General features: G+C 49.6%; 1 protein-coding gene across 9 annotated transcripts in view; it reads left to right on the top strand.

Moving 5' to 3' along the window:
* RALGAPA2 (Ral GTPase activating protein catalytic subunit alpha 2) overlaps window positions 1–16,383 on the top strand; it is a 333,808-nt gene extending 317,425 nt beyond the window's left edge. For 5 of the 9 annotated variants that reach the window (XM_032248229.1, XM_032248227.1, XM_032248225.1 and 2 more), the window contains one exon: window positions 12,775–16,383. In XM_032248229.1, the coding sequence (XP_032104120.1) occupies window positions 12,775–12,929 (155 nt within the window). In that variant the 3' untranslated portion in view covers window positions 12,930–16,383. Of the gene's footprint in view, window positions 1–1,662; window positions 6,767–9,303; window positions 9,344–12,238 lie in introns of those variants that run through there. The other 4 variants (XM_032248233.1, XM_032248230.1, XM_032248231.1 and 1 more) reach the window with 3 other exon arrangements.
* Window positions 16,384–18,829: the final 2,446 nt, after the last annotated feature.

Genomic DNA, 18,829 nt, shown 5'->3' with positions numbered 1-18,829 from the left:
GATACCCATACTTGAGTCCTTCCACTAGATTTGGATTTATTGGTCTGAGTGTGGCCCGAGCATGGAATTTAAAAAAAAAAAAAAAAAAAACTCAGGGTGTTTTAATATGCAAGCAGGACTGAGAACCACTGCCCTAAATCATCTCTGTAATATTTAGGTCTTCATTTTAGTGCCATCTAACTTGTGATTATGTATATCTTGATTTTCCCTAGCATATGTAAGCCTTTATCCTGTGTGTGTATGTATTCTATCCATAATGGACTGTGAATTCCTTAGAGAATGGTGCATGGGATCTCTTTCCTACGTGGAACAGGATTGAATAGAAAGGAGGGCAGAAAGGAATCAGACTGTTGCTTTAAGCAGCACAGGTGTGTCTCTAGACCACAGATGTGTGGGCCTGATGCAGAATGCAGAGCAAACATATGTAATTATGTTTCATCTGTCCCCTCCTTCCCAGTCTCTTAGTGAAAGTGGGCCACTGACAAGCAATCTGATCAGAACCCGTTGTGGAGAGAGGCAGGGGAAGCCAAGAGCCGGCAAATCCACAGACCAACTAACTGAAACTTGATTCAAGGTGCTTTCATAGATGGTCTCGAGGGTTTTGAAGGGAATTATTGATCGCCCTGCTTAGCACCATTTTAGGCTTCGTGCTTCTCCATCCCTTTGTTCTTTTAAAACTTTTTACCATCCTCGGTGTCAGCTCTGGAAGGGGAAGGAAAGAGAGGAGACAAGCATTCTTCTCATTTGCTTGGCTAGAAGAGCGTTGCTGCTACCTGTCGGATGTTACCATCTCTGACGTGGCTCTCCTCGCCCTGAGCAGGACTGTGCAGGTCACTTCAGGCAATACGAAATAAGGCTGTGGGAACCTCATGCAGGCCTGTGTCTCTCCTTCCCTTGTGAAGCTTGAAGTCTTATTGGAAAAAAGCAGAGTCATGAGTCACAAAAAGACACTCATGAGTCACAAAAACGGCTATTTATTAATAAGCCCAGATAAGTTTGCTCCATACTATAACTATATGTCAAAAAGCCAGCCAGCCTGAGATTTCCCTGAGATGGGCCATGCCATTTGCCTTGTGACTCTGAGGAGAATGAAAACGTACCTCTTGTGTATTAGATATTCTGCTAAGCATCCTGCCGGCTGGATTGGAACCTTCTCACATTGCCTAAGGTCTGAGACTGGAAAGCCCATGGACAAGAAGCATAAGATAGAGGATAGTAAATTGAGAAAAGCAGAGAGGAAGAAACCACATGTTTCAGAGCCACTGTGGGGACAGTGACAACTCCTGACAGCCCCGGGGCTGGTGCTGGGGAATATTCATAGGTTCTCAGAATAAGAAGTGGGCTGAGGTCGTTCACTCAGAAGTGTTGACCGTGCACTGAATCTGTTCCCCTGGCAGAATTCTGAATGTGCAGCTTTTTCTGTGAAATGCTGCGTGAGGTTCTGGGTTCGCAGTCCTTACAGGGGTTTCAGTGCAGGTGGCTTACAGGGGTTTAAGTGCAGGTGGCATCTTCCTCCTGCCTGACTGCTAATTACAGCTCAGGGAACGCATTAGTAGTTGCCAAGAGATGGCTGGCAGGTACCAGGAATTTTTCTCGGAGACAGTTTTTGGAAATGACTCTTAATGAAAGTTCATTCGAAATAACCGTGAAAATTTGTTTCAGAAGAACCTGGAGCTCCCAACACCCCGGGTTCATATTCCTTGCGGACTGTGACTGTGGCCCTCCAGTCCTCCTGGCTCAGCAGGTGGCGTGTGCACAACCTCAGCCGCAGAGGGGCCTCCTAGAAGGCTCAGCGGTTTTGCTTAAATTCCTCTTTAGCAACAACCAAACCAAGCAGAGGCCAAATGGAACCTCTCTTACAGTTAAGTCTTCTGACAGAAAGAAGACAGTATTTCATAATCTCCTTTTCCAGAAAGATACAGGATGGTAACAGGAGCTAGACCTGTGACTAGCACGATTTTCTCTTTATAGAGAAAAGCCGGTACCTTTTTACCCATTAGCCTGTAAAGGCCCTCAAATGGCTGGAGGAATCAAATCCCTCAACAATGGGAAACATGCCCGTCCATTTTGAAGTCAATAACTTTGCATTTACAGCACTGATGTGGCCAAATTCACTTCTCGGCACATAAGAAACCTAGTAGCATCATGGTGGCAAATGTCAAGAAAGACTAGGGAAACCCTATTTTGTGACCACTTTGAGAATATGAGACAATAAAATCCAGATGCACGGAGGACACGTTCCACCTACCTGTGCCCCACGCAGAGGCTCCTCTTGCCTTCCCCACAGCACTCAGCTGTGACCTCCACCATCCCAGCGTCCGTCTTCTCCTGTGTGGAACTGTGTGATCTGTGGGATTGCCTGCGGATAAGGAAAAGCAATCACGGGTCTGGCTTGGGAAGGTTCCACTCCCCCATACCCCCCATCTCAGGCAAAACAGAAGGCACGTACACCTTGCCTTGCCATTGCTGCTGAATGTGTTCGGGCAGACCCTGCAGTCAGCATGCACCCCAGAGCCTGTACGCAGTCATTAGGGAAGCCCTGCTCCCTAGCCACATCCCAAGGGTACAGAGAAGCAGCCGGAGAAACGGCGCAACTCCAGTTAACACCACAGCCTCCAGGTGACATCTGAGCATGCAGCTTCGTGAGGCCAGGCGCTCCAGACCAGGGTGACAATCGCTGACCCAACAGCATCACACGTGAGAGTCCCAGAGGAGAAAGGGATCACCACAGAGAAGGAAGAAGGAGGCCAACAGAGGGAATCTGCAGCCCGTGAGGCCGACTCCACTCTTTCTCCCAGTTACCCAAAGCTAGCAACTTGCTAGAGGCCAAATTGAAATATTAAAACCCAGGTCCATTCGAGACCTGGGGACACAGGCACACACCTTTGCTACAATTTAAATAGATGGGAAATGCAGCTTCACTCCTCAGAGCATCTCATAAAGCCCACGAATGTTGGTTTTCAGATATTCATCCCATAAATGCTTACTGAACACCAAATATGCCAGATGCAGAGATGGGCAAGATGGACAGCAGCCCTCCCTTCACCAGAGCCCCCCTTCCAGACAGGACAGGAGACAGTAGTGTCTGCCGTCAGCAGCTGATGCGTGCGGAGGAGAGAAGACAATAGGAAAAGGGTCTCAGAAGTGCCACTGAGAAAACCCAACACACCTGGGGTGGGCATGCACTTGACAACAGAGGATCAGAGCAGGCCTCCCTGACAAGGAGGGAGGGTCAGAAAGGAGCAGGTGAAGGGGCCTGAGGCAGGGGCTTTCCCGACAAGGAGCCCAGCCTGGTTAAAGCTGAGCTAGCCAGGAGTGGGCAGGAGGAACAGGAAGGCCAGAGTGGCCTTGCAGTCAGAGGGCGAGACCTTGGCTCTTGCTCTGGTGAGGTGGGCAGCACGCAAAGGCTGTGAAGCAGCAGAGTGCTGTGAAATGACTCTTCTACAAAAGTCAGTCTGGCCTCAGTGGGTAGGGTGTGCTGTGGGGGTGGGGGACGACTTCCATGACCTTTTATTCGCCATGTATTCCCATCTCCGGGCACGCAGCAGGCATGCCATCTGTGTCTGGTGAATGAATGGATGTTATGCTCATACAAGACCATAAGAGGTGTTCTGCCTGAACATTCCCTGGGGACACTAGAGGGGCCTTCAGTGATGCCCCCTCACCCCAGCACCACAGAACACAGCCCCTATCCTGGATTGCCCAGACAGGAAGAACATGGAGCTCGGCCACATGTCCCACCCTGCCTTCAAGGCCCTGCAGACCCCTGTGAGGTCCGGTGGTCATGAGCACAGATGTGTATGAAGAATCGTGCATATGGCCATTCCCACTACACAGAAAGTGACTTCAAGAGACTTTAAACGCCTCAGTGATGCAGAAGGGCACAGATGGGAGGCTGAGGCTCCCTGGCATTGGTTCCCTGTTACAAAAGTGGTCTCCAGGACTCTCTGTGAACTGCAACCATTCTTTATGTATGTGTAGAGATTTGCAATTTACTGCACGCTTTCCCCAGGGTCCCCCTTCCATCAGGCAAGATGTCTCTCTCTGACAGTGGAGGAATGGAGGCAGGCTGGTTTTTCTGCCACCAGGTCACTGGTCATGTCCAGATCAGGACTTGAGCAGCTAGGCCTCTCTGTTCTCAGACAGGACTCATTGCTCCACCCTCCAGCCCCTGCCTCTCCCTGCCTGCTGTGGGGACCCACCCACAGGAATGAACAACCCAGTGGAGGGGAAGAGCCCTTCTTCAGCAGCAATGGCAAAACATTCCTCCCCAACGGCAGAAAGGACTGTTTTCTAGAATGTATGTCCTGTACTATTTGTACAGTGGCAAAGGTACACCCACCCACTTTGGCACAGATAACTGAGAAATTTAACTAAAGGGTTGCCTACTTTACAATTCAAATGGAGCACTGCAAATAATTCACATATAGAAAGTATCTTAATTATGCGCCAGAATTGCTTTCTGAGGACAAGACGGTTTTTATCAGTAAAACTAGCAGGCACTTCCATTGTTTCTGCAGTGTTTGCTCAGGCAGCTCAGACAAATGCCTAGAACTCACTGTCCTCTCACAATCACCATAGACTGAGCTGCCACATTTTCTGGAGCTGTGGATCATTAGGGAAATTTTTAAAAAGTAGTTCTGAGTGGGGCACGCACTCCCAGTGTGTCTTGGGACAAATCACACGATAATCCTACGTCACCTCCCCAGTCAATCCCCAGGTGTTTTAAGACAGGTCAATTCAAGTTAGGATAAACTTGGGAGACAACCAGGGAAGCCTGGGTGCCTCCAGGGAACTTTTTCCCTGAAATCTTGGAGCCATTTCTGTTGTGTCACTTTTGAAATCATGAGAGCAGTAGTGCCACCCAGACCACCTTCTATTCTATTTTGCCATTTTAAAAAACAGCTTATTGAGATCTGATTCACATATCCTGCAGTTCAGCCGTATGAAGTATACAAGTCGATGTTTTTGGTCTATTCATAATTTTGAGCAACCATTACCACAATCAAATTCTATAACATTTTCCTCCCCTCTTTAAACAGCCTGCCAATAGTCAATCCCCCTTCTCCCCACCCACTCCTCAACCCTGAACAACCACGAATCTACTTTTGTGTCTATGGACTGCCCATTCGATATAAATAAAACCATCCCATATGTGCTCTTTGGTGGCTGACGTCTTTCTCTTAGTATATTCTCAGGGTGCCTCCATGTGTAGCCCATTCCATTTATTTTTATTGCCAAATATTCCACCGTACCGATAGAATACATTTTGTTGGTCTGTTCATCAGTTGATGGACATTTGAGCTGTTTCTACTTTTGGCCACTGTGAATTTTTCTGCCTTGAATGTTTGGGTCCTGTGTGGCCATTTGCGCACGTGAATTCAGTCTGGTAAAGTACAGAGCCTTCCCATGGCTAAGATGCAACGGAAATCTTGGTATTTATGTTCTGTGAGAGCGAGAGGGTCTGGAAACCTTTCTTAATGATGGCCTAACAACAAGTTGGCACCAAGCTATAAATTCTAAATGTATAATTTAGTTTAATTTAGTCATAGATTCATACGAGGACATTATAGTCATGAAGAGAAAGAAAAAATGCCAGGAATTTTTTTTTTTTTTACCGATGATCCACCTGCTCACTTAGCCCCAGCACGGGAGCAGCGTGCATACAGGCACACATGCCACGCACTTTCCCTTCCTCCCTCCCTTCCTGCCAGTCCAGCTGTCCCAGCTTTCAGCTTCTGAACCAATGTTGATGGGCAAGACCAACAACCAGAAAGATGAAGCCAAACCAGGAGTTAGAGCCGGGACCAGGACACAGCAACTGCTGCTGGATTGGAAATACTGGAAGCCATCCTTGAGCCATTTGGAGATGTTAATTAGGCTGGCTAATTCCCACTGGCCTTGGGTTGCCAGTGTTGAGTGTGTGGGCTTACCCCATCCATGCCTGCACCTGTTCCCTTCCTCAGAGCCATTCCAAGGGGCCTGAATAGCCCAGACAGCTCTCTGATCCCCCACTCTGTCCGCCTTCCTGCTGGTAGGATATTTAGCACTTGCCTAAAGCTGGAACCCTGGTCCACTGTTTCTCTCCCTCATCCCTGCCAGCTCTCAAAATCATTCTCTTTCCTAATTATCTTGAACCAGTTAATCATTCTGCACACTGACTGTTCAGTAACCAGGATCCAGGGACAGGCAGCCGCGTTTCTTGTCTGACCCTGCCCAGCGTCATCCCAGGTGGCGGTCCTGGAGGGCAGCCTTTCCTCAGAGGCAAGAAGCTTGGTTCGCAGCCTTGCTCTCTTGCAGTCCCGGTGAGTACAGTTGGAAAAAGCATGCCATAGAAAGGCCCACCATTCCGGGCACGCCTCTGCTAGGCAGAGCCACATAGAACACAGCACATCTCCAGCCAGCCTCTTGTTTCCTGTGCTGCTTTAAAGCCCTGTTGATACCCAGAGTATCAGAGAAGTCACACAAGGCGAAGAAGCAAGACATCTTTCTTCAGAAGTGACTTCTGGATTTCCCCAGCTCAAACTCTGTGTCTGAGCTGCCAATTGGCCACAGTTTGGCCTCTCAGTGTCTGGGTTAAACTGTTAAGGGCTGTCCCTGAGGAGTCTCTCTTAACTGCTCTTAGATATGAGTGGGGCTGGCTTCGATTCCCAGCACCACAAATAGGTAAAAACGACTTTGAAGTTAAGATGCACGTTAACCCTATGACCCAGTGTCACAGCTTTTTTGTTTTTTGAGACGAAGTTTCGCTTGTTGCCCAGGCTGGAGTGCGACGGCATGATCTCAGCTCACTGAACCTCCGCCTCCCGAGTTTGATTCCCCTGCTTCAGCCTCCCAAGTATCTGAGATGACAGGTGCCTACCACAACACTCTGCTAATTTTTTTGCATTTTTAGTAGAGATAGGGTTTCACCATGGTGGCCAGGCTGGTCTTGAACTCCTGACCTCAGGTGATCTGCCTGCTTTGGCTTCCCAGAGTGCTGGGATTACAGACATGAGCCACTGCATCCAGCTGTCACGACCTTTTATCTATTATCACCCCCCCCGGGGGACTTCTGAGGCATTTTGGTTTCCCAATTTGTCCCCTCCCCTGAAACAGCACAGAAACACAGTGTATCTGTTTACTTACAGGACTTAAACCTGTGCTGCGTATATTAAAGAGCAGGCTATTTTGCCACCCCAAGAGGTGATATCCCCTCGTTACGCAGGCTGTAACTCCTCTCCCAGAGCCTCCAGAGGCAGCAGTTTCATCTGCTTTGGTCACCACTGTAACCCAGAGCCTAAGACAGTGCCTGGCACGTATCTGCTGCCCATTTGACACAAGGTGGGACAGGTAGGTTTTTGTCTCTCCCTTGTCCCCTCAGGCACCAGGTCCCTCCTGGCCCCTTCCCATCCCCCATTCCAAGCACAGCCCCCTCCAGGTGCCCTCCACACTGCCCAGGTTGGTCAGTGCCCTGTGCATATCCCAGGGATGTATCAGGAAGCTGACAGCTTACTTCTCTGCTCCATGACTGGAACTCCACCCTTTGGGAGCACTGCCATGTGTCAAGGGCAAGTGACATTTGAGCCCCATGGAATAATCAAGGCAGCCCCAACTGTCTCTGTCTTTGCATCTCCTTAACTCAACTATGGATTGGCAGTTACTGAGACATTCTTTGTGGACCAGCACACCACACCAGGCTGCGTCTGGGGACGCACAGGAGAGGGGCAACCCAGTCCTCATCAGCAATTACAAACAAGTCCTCCATTGTTAGCTGCGCCATCTGCTTTCTTGGTTTCTACCAATCGGGTGCCTGTATGCACAGCATAACCAGGGCTGAGGGGCTGCAGGGGAGTGAGATCAAGGAGACCCTTCATAAAGAGACCCCTTGCTCACATTGGAGGGTGTCAGTGGCGCGGTGCTCTAAAAGCCAAGCCTCGTCAACTCAAGGAAGACCCATGCAGAGATGCTGTATGTTTGCTCTCTTCCATGAGAGGAAATGGGGGCCCTGCAGCATAGAGCATTGGGGGGAAATCAGAAATCTAAATGATTAAATCATCCAGAGGATCCACGGAAAACATTCTAGTCTGTGACCAACAATCAGCGGCAGCCCAGAACCTCCTGTGCCCAAGAAGCACATCCAAGTCTGGAGAAGAAACAGTGTTAACAGTGGTTGGAAATCAGACCAAGGATCATACACGACCCACACTCAGTTGCTGATCCAGAATTTCCTAACCCTGAATAATTTTCTTGGGAGAAGGGGACAGTTTTCATCAATAGATTGGAAAAGATGTCTCCATAGCAGTACGAATTTCTTTCACGGAGCCTTGGCTAAGAGAATGTTAGTGGTCACCTCCTGATGGTCGCTGGAGCCACCGTCTTAGAAACTTGCCCTGTCACTGTGCCAGCCTTGGCAATCCTGGCGGAGCGGGTCAGTAGAAAATCCACATTTACAGCTGTGACTGTGCAGACCATGGCCCACACCACTGATAAATGTCCTTTGTCCAGATTTGATGCTCGTCTAGTGGCACGGACTTCAGGAGAGTTGGGGGGTGCTGAGAGTTCAGAAGCCACTGCCTGATGCGGAAAGAGGGTGCGTTCGCCAAAGGAACCCCCATAGGAATAGGATTGTGGAAGGGATGGAAGAACCTGCCACAAAGCACAGAAAAGCTACGATCCCCCTCGGTTCAGAGTGACTACTGAGACCCTGCTGCTCTGGGGTGAGAGAGACCCTTATGGTCGAATTGCGCCGCTGCAGGGTCAGCTCCCAAGCTTTCCTCTGCGCAGGATGCTGCATGTCCCCTCCCTGGGGACTGTCACATTGCAGCTGACACCAGTATTGAATTAACACACTGTATAACTCAGAAATCTGTAAAATGAAACTGGGAGACATGTAAACTTGCCCACTAGGGGATTTCAACTATTTTTTCAGGCCATCCATTGAATTTCAAATGCTTGTCTTGAAAACACTTTTATCTTTGTATTTTAGACAAAATCAGTTGGGGAAAGGGTGGCGAGCAGGAAAAGGATATAGCAGTCCGTGCTGTCCAGCATCTGTAGGGCTCCTGACAAGGTCTGCAGGCATAGATCCTAGGAGTTTTAATGTCTCTCTCATTTCACATTTGTAAGGATGACGTCGGCTTGTATTTTGTCCTATCAAGTAGAATTTTCAAGTAAATTTTCAGTTCTTACTAATCAACAAGGCTGCAAGAATGCTTGGGCAGCTCAGGGATACGTGTGTTACTAGCACTGTGTTAATTATCAAGTTGGAGCTGTGGGGGTGCTGTGTTTGTATTCACTCGATTTTGTGTTCTTTCCCTTCAGATTAAAACACGTAAAGGTCTCATTACAATATTTGAGCAAGGTAAGACAGACACTTCAGTGGATTTGTCCAGCCACCCTGCTTTGGGGAGGGGGTGGGACTTTAACTGGCCACCCTCCAGAGTGGATCCCGCCACAGTGCTCCTCGCCCTCTGGGGCCTTCCCCTCCTGAGGGGCCCTGCCCGAACTCCTGCCCATGCATGTCTGCGCTGCCCAGGGAAGCCCAGCCTTGCCTTTCTTCTGCCCCTGCACTCGGGGAGGAATCCGACACCAACACCTGCCATCCCGGAAAATGTCTTTGTCGCCCGCCCTTTTGTGTGTGGGGCTGCAGGGAGCGGTGGGCGCTGGGGCCGCCCCCTCTTTTTGTTGCCGGAGCCTGGAGGAGCAGGGTCTTGAGATGGGCCGATAAGACACGGCACGTGCTGGGCCGGCCTTTGACCGCCAGCCTTAATGGAGGCTTCCGAGGCCTCCACGAGGGGAGGGCCGGTTGTGGCGGGGGCTGCTGAATGGAACAGCTGGGGAAGGAAAAGCAGACAAAAGCTGCAGGAGCGCAGAGGGCGGAGACCCAGGGATCGGCTGCGGTCTAGGACCCAGAAGACAGGCTGGCCATGGCAGGTGTGACCTCCCCAGCCCGCCTTTCTGTCCTGGGTCTGGAGTCCAGGCCCTGCCCAGAGCACTCTGATGGATGGCAGCTACCTTGGCAGGGCTGTCTGGAAACCCTGTCCCATGCTGCCCAGGCTGCACCACCTCCCAGGCTCACAGGTGGAAGGAGAGCAGTTGGTAATGACAAGGACCATGGCAGTGCCATTCACAGGAGAGAGCAAGTGAGCGAACTGCCGTTGATGAGCCTGTCACCCACAGTGGAATGCAGGGCACAGACACCAGTCGCTTTGTCTCAGTAAATATGGAAGTACGATGTCAGGGTCTAGATGTGTTGGTTTATCCAAACCTTCATCCCCGTCTGCCAGGCAGGGCTATTGGACCTGCAGGCTGGAGGAGCAGCTGGCACCACAGCCCGCCGACCCTCCAGCCAGCTGCCCTTTCTCTTCCCCTCCGCCATGGTTTAAGCCCAGTCCTGGTATTGTCCCAAACTGGGCTCACTCGTGTCAGCCCCAGCAGGTGACACGAGCCTCAAGAGTCCAGGTGCTCGTGTCAAGATGGAACAGAGCAGGGTTGTACAGTCCCCTCCCAGCAGGGCACTTTGCTGCAAAACTTGTATTTGCTGAGACCCCCATGTCCAAGCATGTCCTCCTGTCTGCCACCAAAGTGGGGAGGTGAGGTTTGAGTGTCCTGTGAAGAGGCAGTGCGAGTAGAGTCATACTCAGAGCTGCAAGTGGACGGACGTGTCATATCAGGAAGGTGGCCCTACCTTGTGGCCTGCCTGCCCATCCAGCTGCTGCCGCCTCCCACAGTGGGGTACTGCAGCACAAGAGGCCAGTGCAGATGAGAAAGTGCCAGCAGAAAGCCGGGCACCAGAGGCATGTGTAGGGCCCTGTGGCACCGGGCCCAGCCCAGCTGGAGGGGTTGCTTTGCCCTTTGCCCCCAGCCATGGGGTCCCTGCTTTCAGGTGCACAGGCCCCCTTCTCTGTAGAGCTTCTTGCTGTTCACCGGGCTCACTCAGCAGGACAAAGCTGGCTTCCTCTGTCCATCTGCAGGAACTTGAGGTGCACCCCTCTTTCCCCCATCTTCCCTGGGTGTGTGGGTGGGGTAGAGGGACTAAAATGTCTTCCTTCAAATCCAAAATTAGCAAAGGTTCACTCTTTCTTTTTGAATCTCACTTTATATCTTTTATTTACTTGCTTTTTTTTGGCTATGTTATTCCAGTCAATCTGATTACCGTAGTAAGCTGAGTTGTTGGGATTAGAATATTATCTGGGATTAAATCCAACGTGTTCTCTCCTGCTGCACCACAGCCTGGATCAAATGCCAGTGCCCACCCACCGCCAGCTACAGCGGTGTAGAGAGCTGCCTTGTAACAGTCCAGCCTCTCTCGTGGATGGTGGTCTAGTGGTGTTGCCTTCGTCAGAAGCAGCCTGTTTTTGTTTTATGTTTTGGGGTTTTCGTGTGTGGTGTTTTTTTTTTCTTTGTTTTTTTGGTTTTTTTGAGACTGGGTCTCACTTTGTCACCTAGGCTGGAGCACAGTTGTGCCATCACTGTTCGCTGCGGCCTCGACCTCCTAGGCTCAAAATCCTCTCACCTCAGCCTCCCAAATAGCTGGGACTATAGGTGCGGACCACCACACCTGGATAAATTTTGCATCGTTCTTGTGGAGATGGGGTTTCACCACGTTTCCCAGGCTGGTCTGGAACTCCTGGGCTCAAGTGATCCGCCCACCGCGCCTGGCTGCAGCCTGTTTTAAAGATAAGAATAGTGAGCCTTCCCTGTTTGCCTGACCTTACTGAACCTAGAAGAAGGGAGGCAACAGGGAAGCCCCCGGACTCTGAAAGTACAGAGCTGGGCCAGGTTGCTACCGTAGGTCCAAGCACACTTCCAAGTATTGATTTTGGAAACTTTTCCTAGAAACAATAAGGTAAGGTCAGAGAATGAAAAAAGATGCTCTCTGAATAAAATAACCCACTTAAATTAATTTCAAATGCCAATAATATAATAAGCATTTCAAAGGCCAAAGCCCTGCGAGTGAAGCATGCAGGGAGAAAGGTGTGGAAACTCTGCTTTTGAGGTCTGTTCCCCGCAGAGGCCATGCAGGGAAACGTGGGGCATAAGACAGCAGGGTTTTAAAATACGCTACACAGGGAAGGGTGATGAAACGATCCTCTCGCTCGCAGAACCGTCCTGTGGGAGACCCAGCGCCACCCGCAACAGCGGCCCGGTGTTGCAGCAGGCATTCTTGTATCCCTCTGAGCACGCCGACAGCAGCCCTGGGGAAGCGGGGGTGGTGCAGATGCGCAGGTTTTAATTTTATTCCTTTTCCCTCCAGTGCTAAACAGCTGTATGCTCATCTGGACTCATTCAGACAAGCAATTTAGTCCTGACCTCTAGTCTTAGACCCTTTGGGGAATAATTGAGTTGTAAGTCATTGTGTAGAATGCGAGTATGTAAACACGTGGAGATTGCAGGAACACCGCCAGGGATCTGCAGAGCATCCTCTGAAGTTTCCCAGGCTTTTTCACCGACTCCAGCCACTGCTTCTTCCGTGGCCCTTGCTCCCTTTCACTATGACCAGATGCCTTTTCTCTTCATTCTTTACTTGTGAATTGGACAGTTAGTCGGAATTAATTTCACAAGATTCGTAGCTGCTTTTATGCTGCAGAAAAGCCCAGGGCAAAGAATACGAAGAAAGACATTCATGTGTTTATTCATTCAACAAACATCTTTGCCACCATAGCAGAGGGTCACCAGACCCTTCTCCTGGGAATTTCCCTCCCTTCTGAGTGCCACAAATCCTCCCTGAAATCTGTGGCCGTAGAGCCTCCATTGCCTCCACAACTTAGCAGTTCTCTGCTTCCTTTGTAGGGGCCCTGGCCTCCAGTCTGAGTGCTGACCTCGAAGAGCCCCTGAGTGAGGAGGAGACAGAACACCCTCTCCTGCCCCTGCCCCGAGCCACTAAACGCAGAGTCTCCAGGAAACTTCATTGCTGCACTAGTGCCCTCAGCAGGTCTTCCCATTAGTGGACTTCTGAAGCCCACGGTGAATCCCACTACAGTGTCTCAGATGGGACTCCAACTAGGCTGTGTCATCGTGTCCTGAAACCTCACAAACCTTGGACTTCCAAAGAAGAAAGAAAAAGTCACCAAAAACCAGAGGCGAACCCACTGTCACATGGGCATTGGTGTGGCTGCTCGGGGCAGATCACAGCAGAAGATTCTGCGCTTTCAGGGAGGGGGCAGAAGGCAGCTGGCTTCTGCACCCCAAGTTATTTCTTCTCATTTATGAACCCAAGCATGATTCACAGAGGGGCTGGCAAAACAACTGTCTAATTCAGGAATTTTGTCTGCATTGATTTTGCTAGTTCCTTTTATATTAGGATGTATGGTTTACTCAAAAATTTCATCATCATGGAAATTGGCTTTCCCCAGGGTCTTTTGCCCAGGAGAAGTTTTTACCTCAGTTGTACCTTGTCTTTCCACATGGTAGCTGATGCCCTCTAACTGAGCAGAGGTCCTCCTCACCATGCAGAGGCCCTTCAGGTCATGACAGTGATGCCCCTATCTTAGAACACTCAGAAGATTCCAAAAATACAGGATCCTGTCCTTGCATGAGTTTCTGCAGGACAGGAAGTGTCCCAAGGCTCAAAACAGCACAGACCACATCCACATAAAAGATGCCTGCCGGCTTCAGGTGCTAGGCCAAGACAGGCACCCCTCGAATGGCCTCCTGCCTCCAAAAGCCTCATGCTGAAACTTTCTCCTGTCTCTGTTGCCCAAAGAGGCCTCAGATGGGCCTCAGAAATGTTTCTTGTCACACAGGGCTTTTGATAGATTCCAAGCAAGGGATTTAATCCTTCTATTTTTGCCCATTTGGTTCCAAGGAAGGCACATTAGACCTGTTTTGTTTTCTTTCTTAAAAAAAAGAATGAATGAATGAAAAGAGAAGCAATGGTGAGCCCTCTCCTGCTGGAGAGCCCTGGGTGGGCCCTGCCCGTCCTGCAAGAGAAATCAGTCAGCAGGGAAGAGCTGCTGGTCGGCCCCGGTTCTACCCTGGGCCCCCCACCTGCTTCAGAGCTGGAGGTTTGCTCCACCCCTCACTTCACTTAGGAAGTAAATCCAAGAGACTCATCAGAGTCCAGCCCCTCTGCACAGGCTTCGTGCTCACCACACGTGGGGGCAGAGTCAGGCCTGCACTGGGAACGGAGAGCAGCCCACCGAGACACTGCCCCTAATTCAGGACTCAGGATGGGGTGCCGGTCCTGGGAAAGGTGGGCCCTGTGCACGAGGCCCCCCCATCTTCCTCTGGCCTCTGCCCTCGCAGGCACTCATTAGCTTCAGCCTGCTTGGCCACCTGGGTCTGGAGAAGCCTTCTGAGGCTCTCACCCCATCAGAGCGGCCATTTTCACTGCGGAGCCAGGTTTTTTGGAGCCAGTTTGGCTGGAACCTGGTCTTCATAGGGAAAATGGGCAGACCCAGGAACCAGACTCATTCCTGGGACAAATGAGAAGGGGCTGAAGTGGTCATTCCTGTCGGGAGCGTGGGCCTTCTCATCCTGGGGAGAATCTGCTTTTCTGCTTTATAGGGGATTGCAGGTAGGGCTTGAGGCCAGGCCCACTAGCAGGAGCACTGTGAGAACCACCTGAACATTCGAGAATGAGGGTACCCCAAGGTAGACGGAAACTCCGGCCCCTGGACTGTCTTGGGAAGGGCCCAGGGTACTCACAGGGGGCTGAAGGACAACGTGAAGAGTGACTGCGAGTCCCAGCATTTTCTGTGGCGTCAGCAAATTCCCCTTTATTTTAAATGATTCAAGACTTCCGGGCAGCGTGGCTTGGCCACCGTCACTCAGGCTGGAGCCTGCTGTGGAGCTGCTGCTGCCTCCTATTTACCTCACTCCCGTCAGGAAGGCCATCGCACGCTCCTGGGCACCAGAGTCCCCTGTAGGTCTCTACCAGCAGGTCGCCTCTGGGAGAGCGTTTCACCTTCAGGCCCTAGAAACTCCTATGGCAGAATTCCTGGCTTCAGTAGAAAAGATGTGTCAGGATTTAGGAGTCAAATTTAACTCTGCTGGACTTCTGCCCCAAGATTTCATGTTGCCTCCATGAACCAGTGATCCCAACCTTGTGGTGGGCAATTCAATTGTAGGCAGAAAATAGCTCCGCCCTCCTGTATCCCTGAGGATTATAATGACCCCAGGTGACAGCCAGCAGTTTGGTGACTGCAGTTTTCTTGAGCCTGCCATTCTCAGTAGCAGTTTTGGTCTGGAGATTTAGAATATGGAGGAGGGAATCTGGCAGCCTCATTTCTCACCATCACATGGACTGAAGTCACTTTTGTTATTTGGGGTGGAAAATTGCAATGATCAAGTTTCTTCTTCTTTTTTTTTTTTTTTTTTAGAAAAGCAAATGTTGTGTTTTTGTCATAAATCCCTTTCAGCAAAACTGTGGAGGATCTTTCATCCAGTAGGGCCCCACCTGAGGCTCAGCGCTGACTCATCATGGTGGCACCAGTAGGTCAGCCATCTGGAAACAGAAGTGCTAAGACTCACTGGCCTCAGGCAGGACCAGGCCACTCCCTCGCTTCTCTGTGCACCTATTCCCAGATTCCATCCAGAGTGAAGCTGATGCTTATAGTCTCATTGTACTTAGGCTTTTGAACTTGAAAAAAATTATGACTTTAAAAATAATCAAGGCTTCAGCAGACAGAAGTATGAAATTTAGCCTGGGTGAATGACTGTCACAATTGTCCTCAGCAACGAAGTCTGCAGTTCCTAAGAGCCATGTGTTGGAGAAGTGGGGTGACCCAGACTTGGTGACGTGGGTTGATGGATCAGACCCTTAGCCTTACAAAGAAGAGCTCATGCAGATCCACAGAGCCATGCACAACCTGTCCTCCTGACCTTCCTCAGGTGGCACTACCTGCGCTCCACGGACCTGCCGTATTGTTGTCATGTGGAGGTCTGATGAATCCTTTAAAACCTAACTGTGATGTCGTAAATGTAACTGTGCTACCTTTATATCTACTGAAGGGGACTGTCTGCATCTGAAGGGGAAATTCAACACGAAACAACCATCGTTTTAGTTGCACTCAGTATCTCCGTGTGACACACATGAAGTGAATGTTCCCTTATGTTTTCAGGCCTACAATGTTTAGTACATGTAAATAAGGACAAAATTGGATAAATATGGTAAATTAAGTTATAGCGTGTCGTTTGATTCTTATTTTGATGTCTCCTGTTATTTAATTTTCCTAATGCTCCACATCTAGGTTCCTTCCTAGGTGGTAGGGAGCTTCATGCATAACACACCTTGCAGACGTGTGTGTGCGCCAGGACACACCGTGGCACAGGCGGACACACTGGGAAGGCAGCAGCTCCACCAATGGCAGCCACCCTACCTGACTCTCCAGTTAACCTTCTTTCCTCTTTAATTCGGATTGACTGTGATCATTTAATAAAGTGGAAACACAGCACTTCGGTGCTCTATGCTTCTCTCATTCTCATTATAGTTTATAAGAAAATGAAGTTTACCCTGGCATCTAATAAAAAGGTGGTTTTCATTTTTATTAGACAGAACTGTTTGAAAGCATATTTTAACCAAAGCCTAAACATGCGTCCAAAATGGTAGCTGGTAGCAATGCCGGGAAGCTTACCGATGTGTTTATGTAAAATTGACCTTGGTTCCTAAGATGGGATGCTGAGATCCAGTCGCAAGAGGCTCCGAATCCAAGCATCATGGTTCTGACCTACTTAAGTCTATTTCTGTCTTCATGATTGAAGGCTGGGTCAGTATCGCCTGCTACCACGATGTCTATCTTAGCCCATAAAGAGCTGTGCCCCTTGCTCTGTCTCTCCAGGGCAGTCCCCATACAAGTCACCCCTCTAGAGGTCTGGAGCCCCTGTCCCTGATGAGCAGGAGGCAGCATTGGAGGGCTTATCTGTGTAAATAAGTGATAGACAAGATGTGGTAACAGTCTCCTGTTGGTGCGGCTGAAGCTAGGCGGATGGCCCCTGTCTAAGGACTCCAAATTGCATGACAGCCTGGCCGGGTGGCCTCTGCCAGCATTATGGGCTACTCGTGCTAGGCAGCAGTGACCTTTCAGGACATTGTATTAGAAGTTTGTAAAAATCATTCATTTGTACAGTTAGCAAATATTTTTTGAGTACCTAATACTTACAAAACATGGCTGTGACCTCCCAAATGGTCTGGATGCCTTCTTGGGAGTCAAGTAGACCCTGAATTCAATGAAGATATTTTTAGCTTTTCACTGATAACAAGAGCTTGCTTGATGGTACGTCCTGCTTCTAATACTTGGTACCTCATAGAATGAAGCTTGGTGTGGAGTTTGAGAGCTTTGTGTCTTGGACGCAGTGGGTCCCAGCCTGTGGATCAGCAGCACTGAAGAATCTTCATAAGCCAGATGCAGGCTCCTGTCTGCCACTGACTCTGACCCACCAGGTCTCAGCTAGAACCTCAGCATCTCCAATTTTTTTTTTTTTTTTTGAGACAGAGTGTCACTCTGTCACCCACGCTGGAGTGCAGTGGTGCAATCTCAGCTCACTGCAACCTCCACCTCCCAGGTTCAAGCAATTCTCCTGCCTCAGCCTCCTGAATAGCTGGGCTTACAGGTGCATGCCACCATGCCAGGCTAATTTTTGTATTTTTAGTAGAGATGGGGTTTCACCACGTTGGTCAGGCTGGTCTCGAACTCCTGACCTCGTGATCCACCCGCCTAGGCCTCCCAAAGTGCTGGGATTTCAGGCATGAGCCACCATGCCTGGCCAGCATCTCCACTTTTTAAAGCTACCCAGAGTACTCGGACCTGCAGGTAGATCTGGGTTGAGAGGCTAGGCCAGCCCCTCAGTGATGCACCCATCCCCCGCCCGCGCTGAGAGAACATCAGAGACCATTCCCTGCAGGACAGCTCCTTGCTCTACAGTTGCTCCTAGGAACTGCATTTCTGCCCCTCACAAATGACTCAGTGTCCTAGATGGCCCTCAGGACTCCCTGGAAATTCCCCCACCCTGGGATAACTCAGGGATACTTCTCGGATATGGAAATGGTTATTTGAAATTCAAAGGATATTGTTCTAAAACTCTTAAACAGTCTACTTTTTAAATATTTTGGGGTTTTTTTTTTGTTTGTTTTCGCCAAATTTGTTTTCTCTGTTATACTTTTTTTACTTGTGGCAGAATGATAAGAGAGTGGGGAGACATTCCAGTCCATCATGCCTCCTGTAAATGATCAGGTCACCTTAAAAATGTCCTCATCAAATCTTGGGCCATAGTAAGCAAAACCTTCAGCAGAACTCCAAAACACAATCCAACTTCCTGTGCTTCCAAAAGGACCATTGCTACAAGGCCCTGATAGGTCTTTTTCTGCTAGGTACCAGAATTGAAATAAAGAATATTTCTAAGGTACACCTAGCCGTCATATAATTCTCTAAGTGTTCCAGGAAAAAACACCAGTTGTTTATGCTTCCTCGAGTGAAGAGTGTCTTCCAGCCCGAGGCTCACACACTGATACTTGCTCACTTCTGTACACATTCAAGCCAGCATTATGGTGCTGTGTATGTGCAGAAACTAAATCGAAGCCACTTTGATTTGTTAAACCTCATTTATGTCAAGGGGCACTATTATCATTTGCTCTTTTCTCTATACCTGGAAATGCTTCCAGTTGCATTTCATTTTTCAAACCAAAAAGTGAAGGCCATGGAAATGGAGCACAAAGTAAAACTTTGTCCCTGCATATGCGGTTTACTCATGGCACGGATCTACAGCTGGAATGGTCGCCCCCGCCCCCACAATCTGACCACCTTCTACAGGTATGAAAACCAAGGCCTGGAGATGTTGGCTCACTGAGATTCACAAGGTCAGAAAGGGGGGCTCCAGGCAGGAGATGAGTTTCTTGGTTCCCACTTCT

Source organism: Sapajus apella, unplaced genomic scaffold (genome assembly GCF_009761245.1).
Source record: "Sapajus apella isolate SASKATOON/1434 unplaced genomic scaffold, GSC_monkey_1.0 scaffold65, whole genome shotgun sequence".
Classification (NCBI taxonomy): Eukaryota; Metazoa; Chordata; class Mammalia; order Primates; family Cebidae; genus Sapajus; species Sapajus apella.
This window is presented reverse-complemented; position numbering and strand designations above follow the sequence as displayed.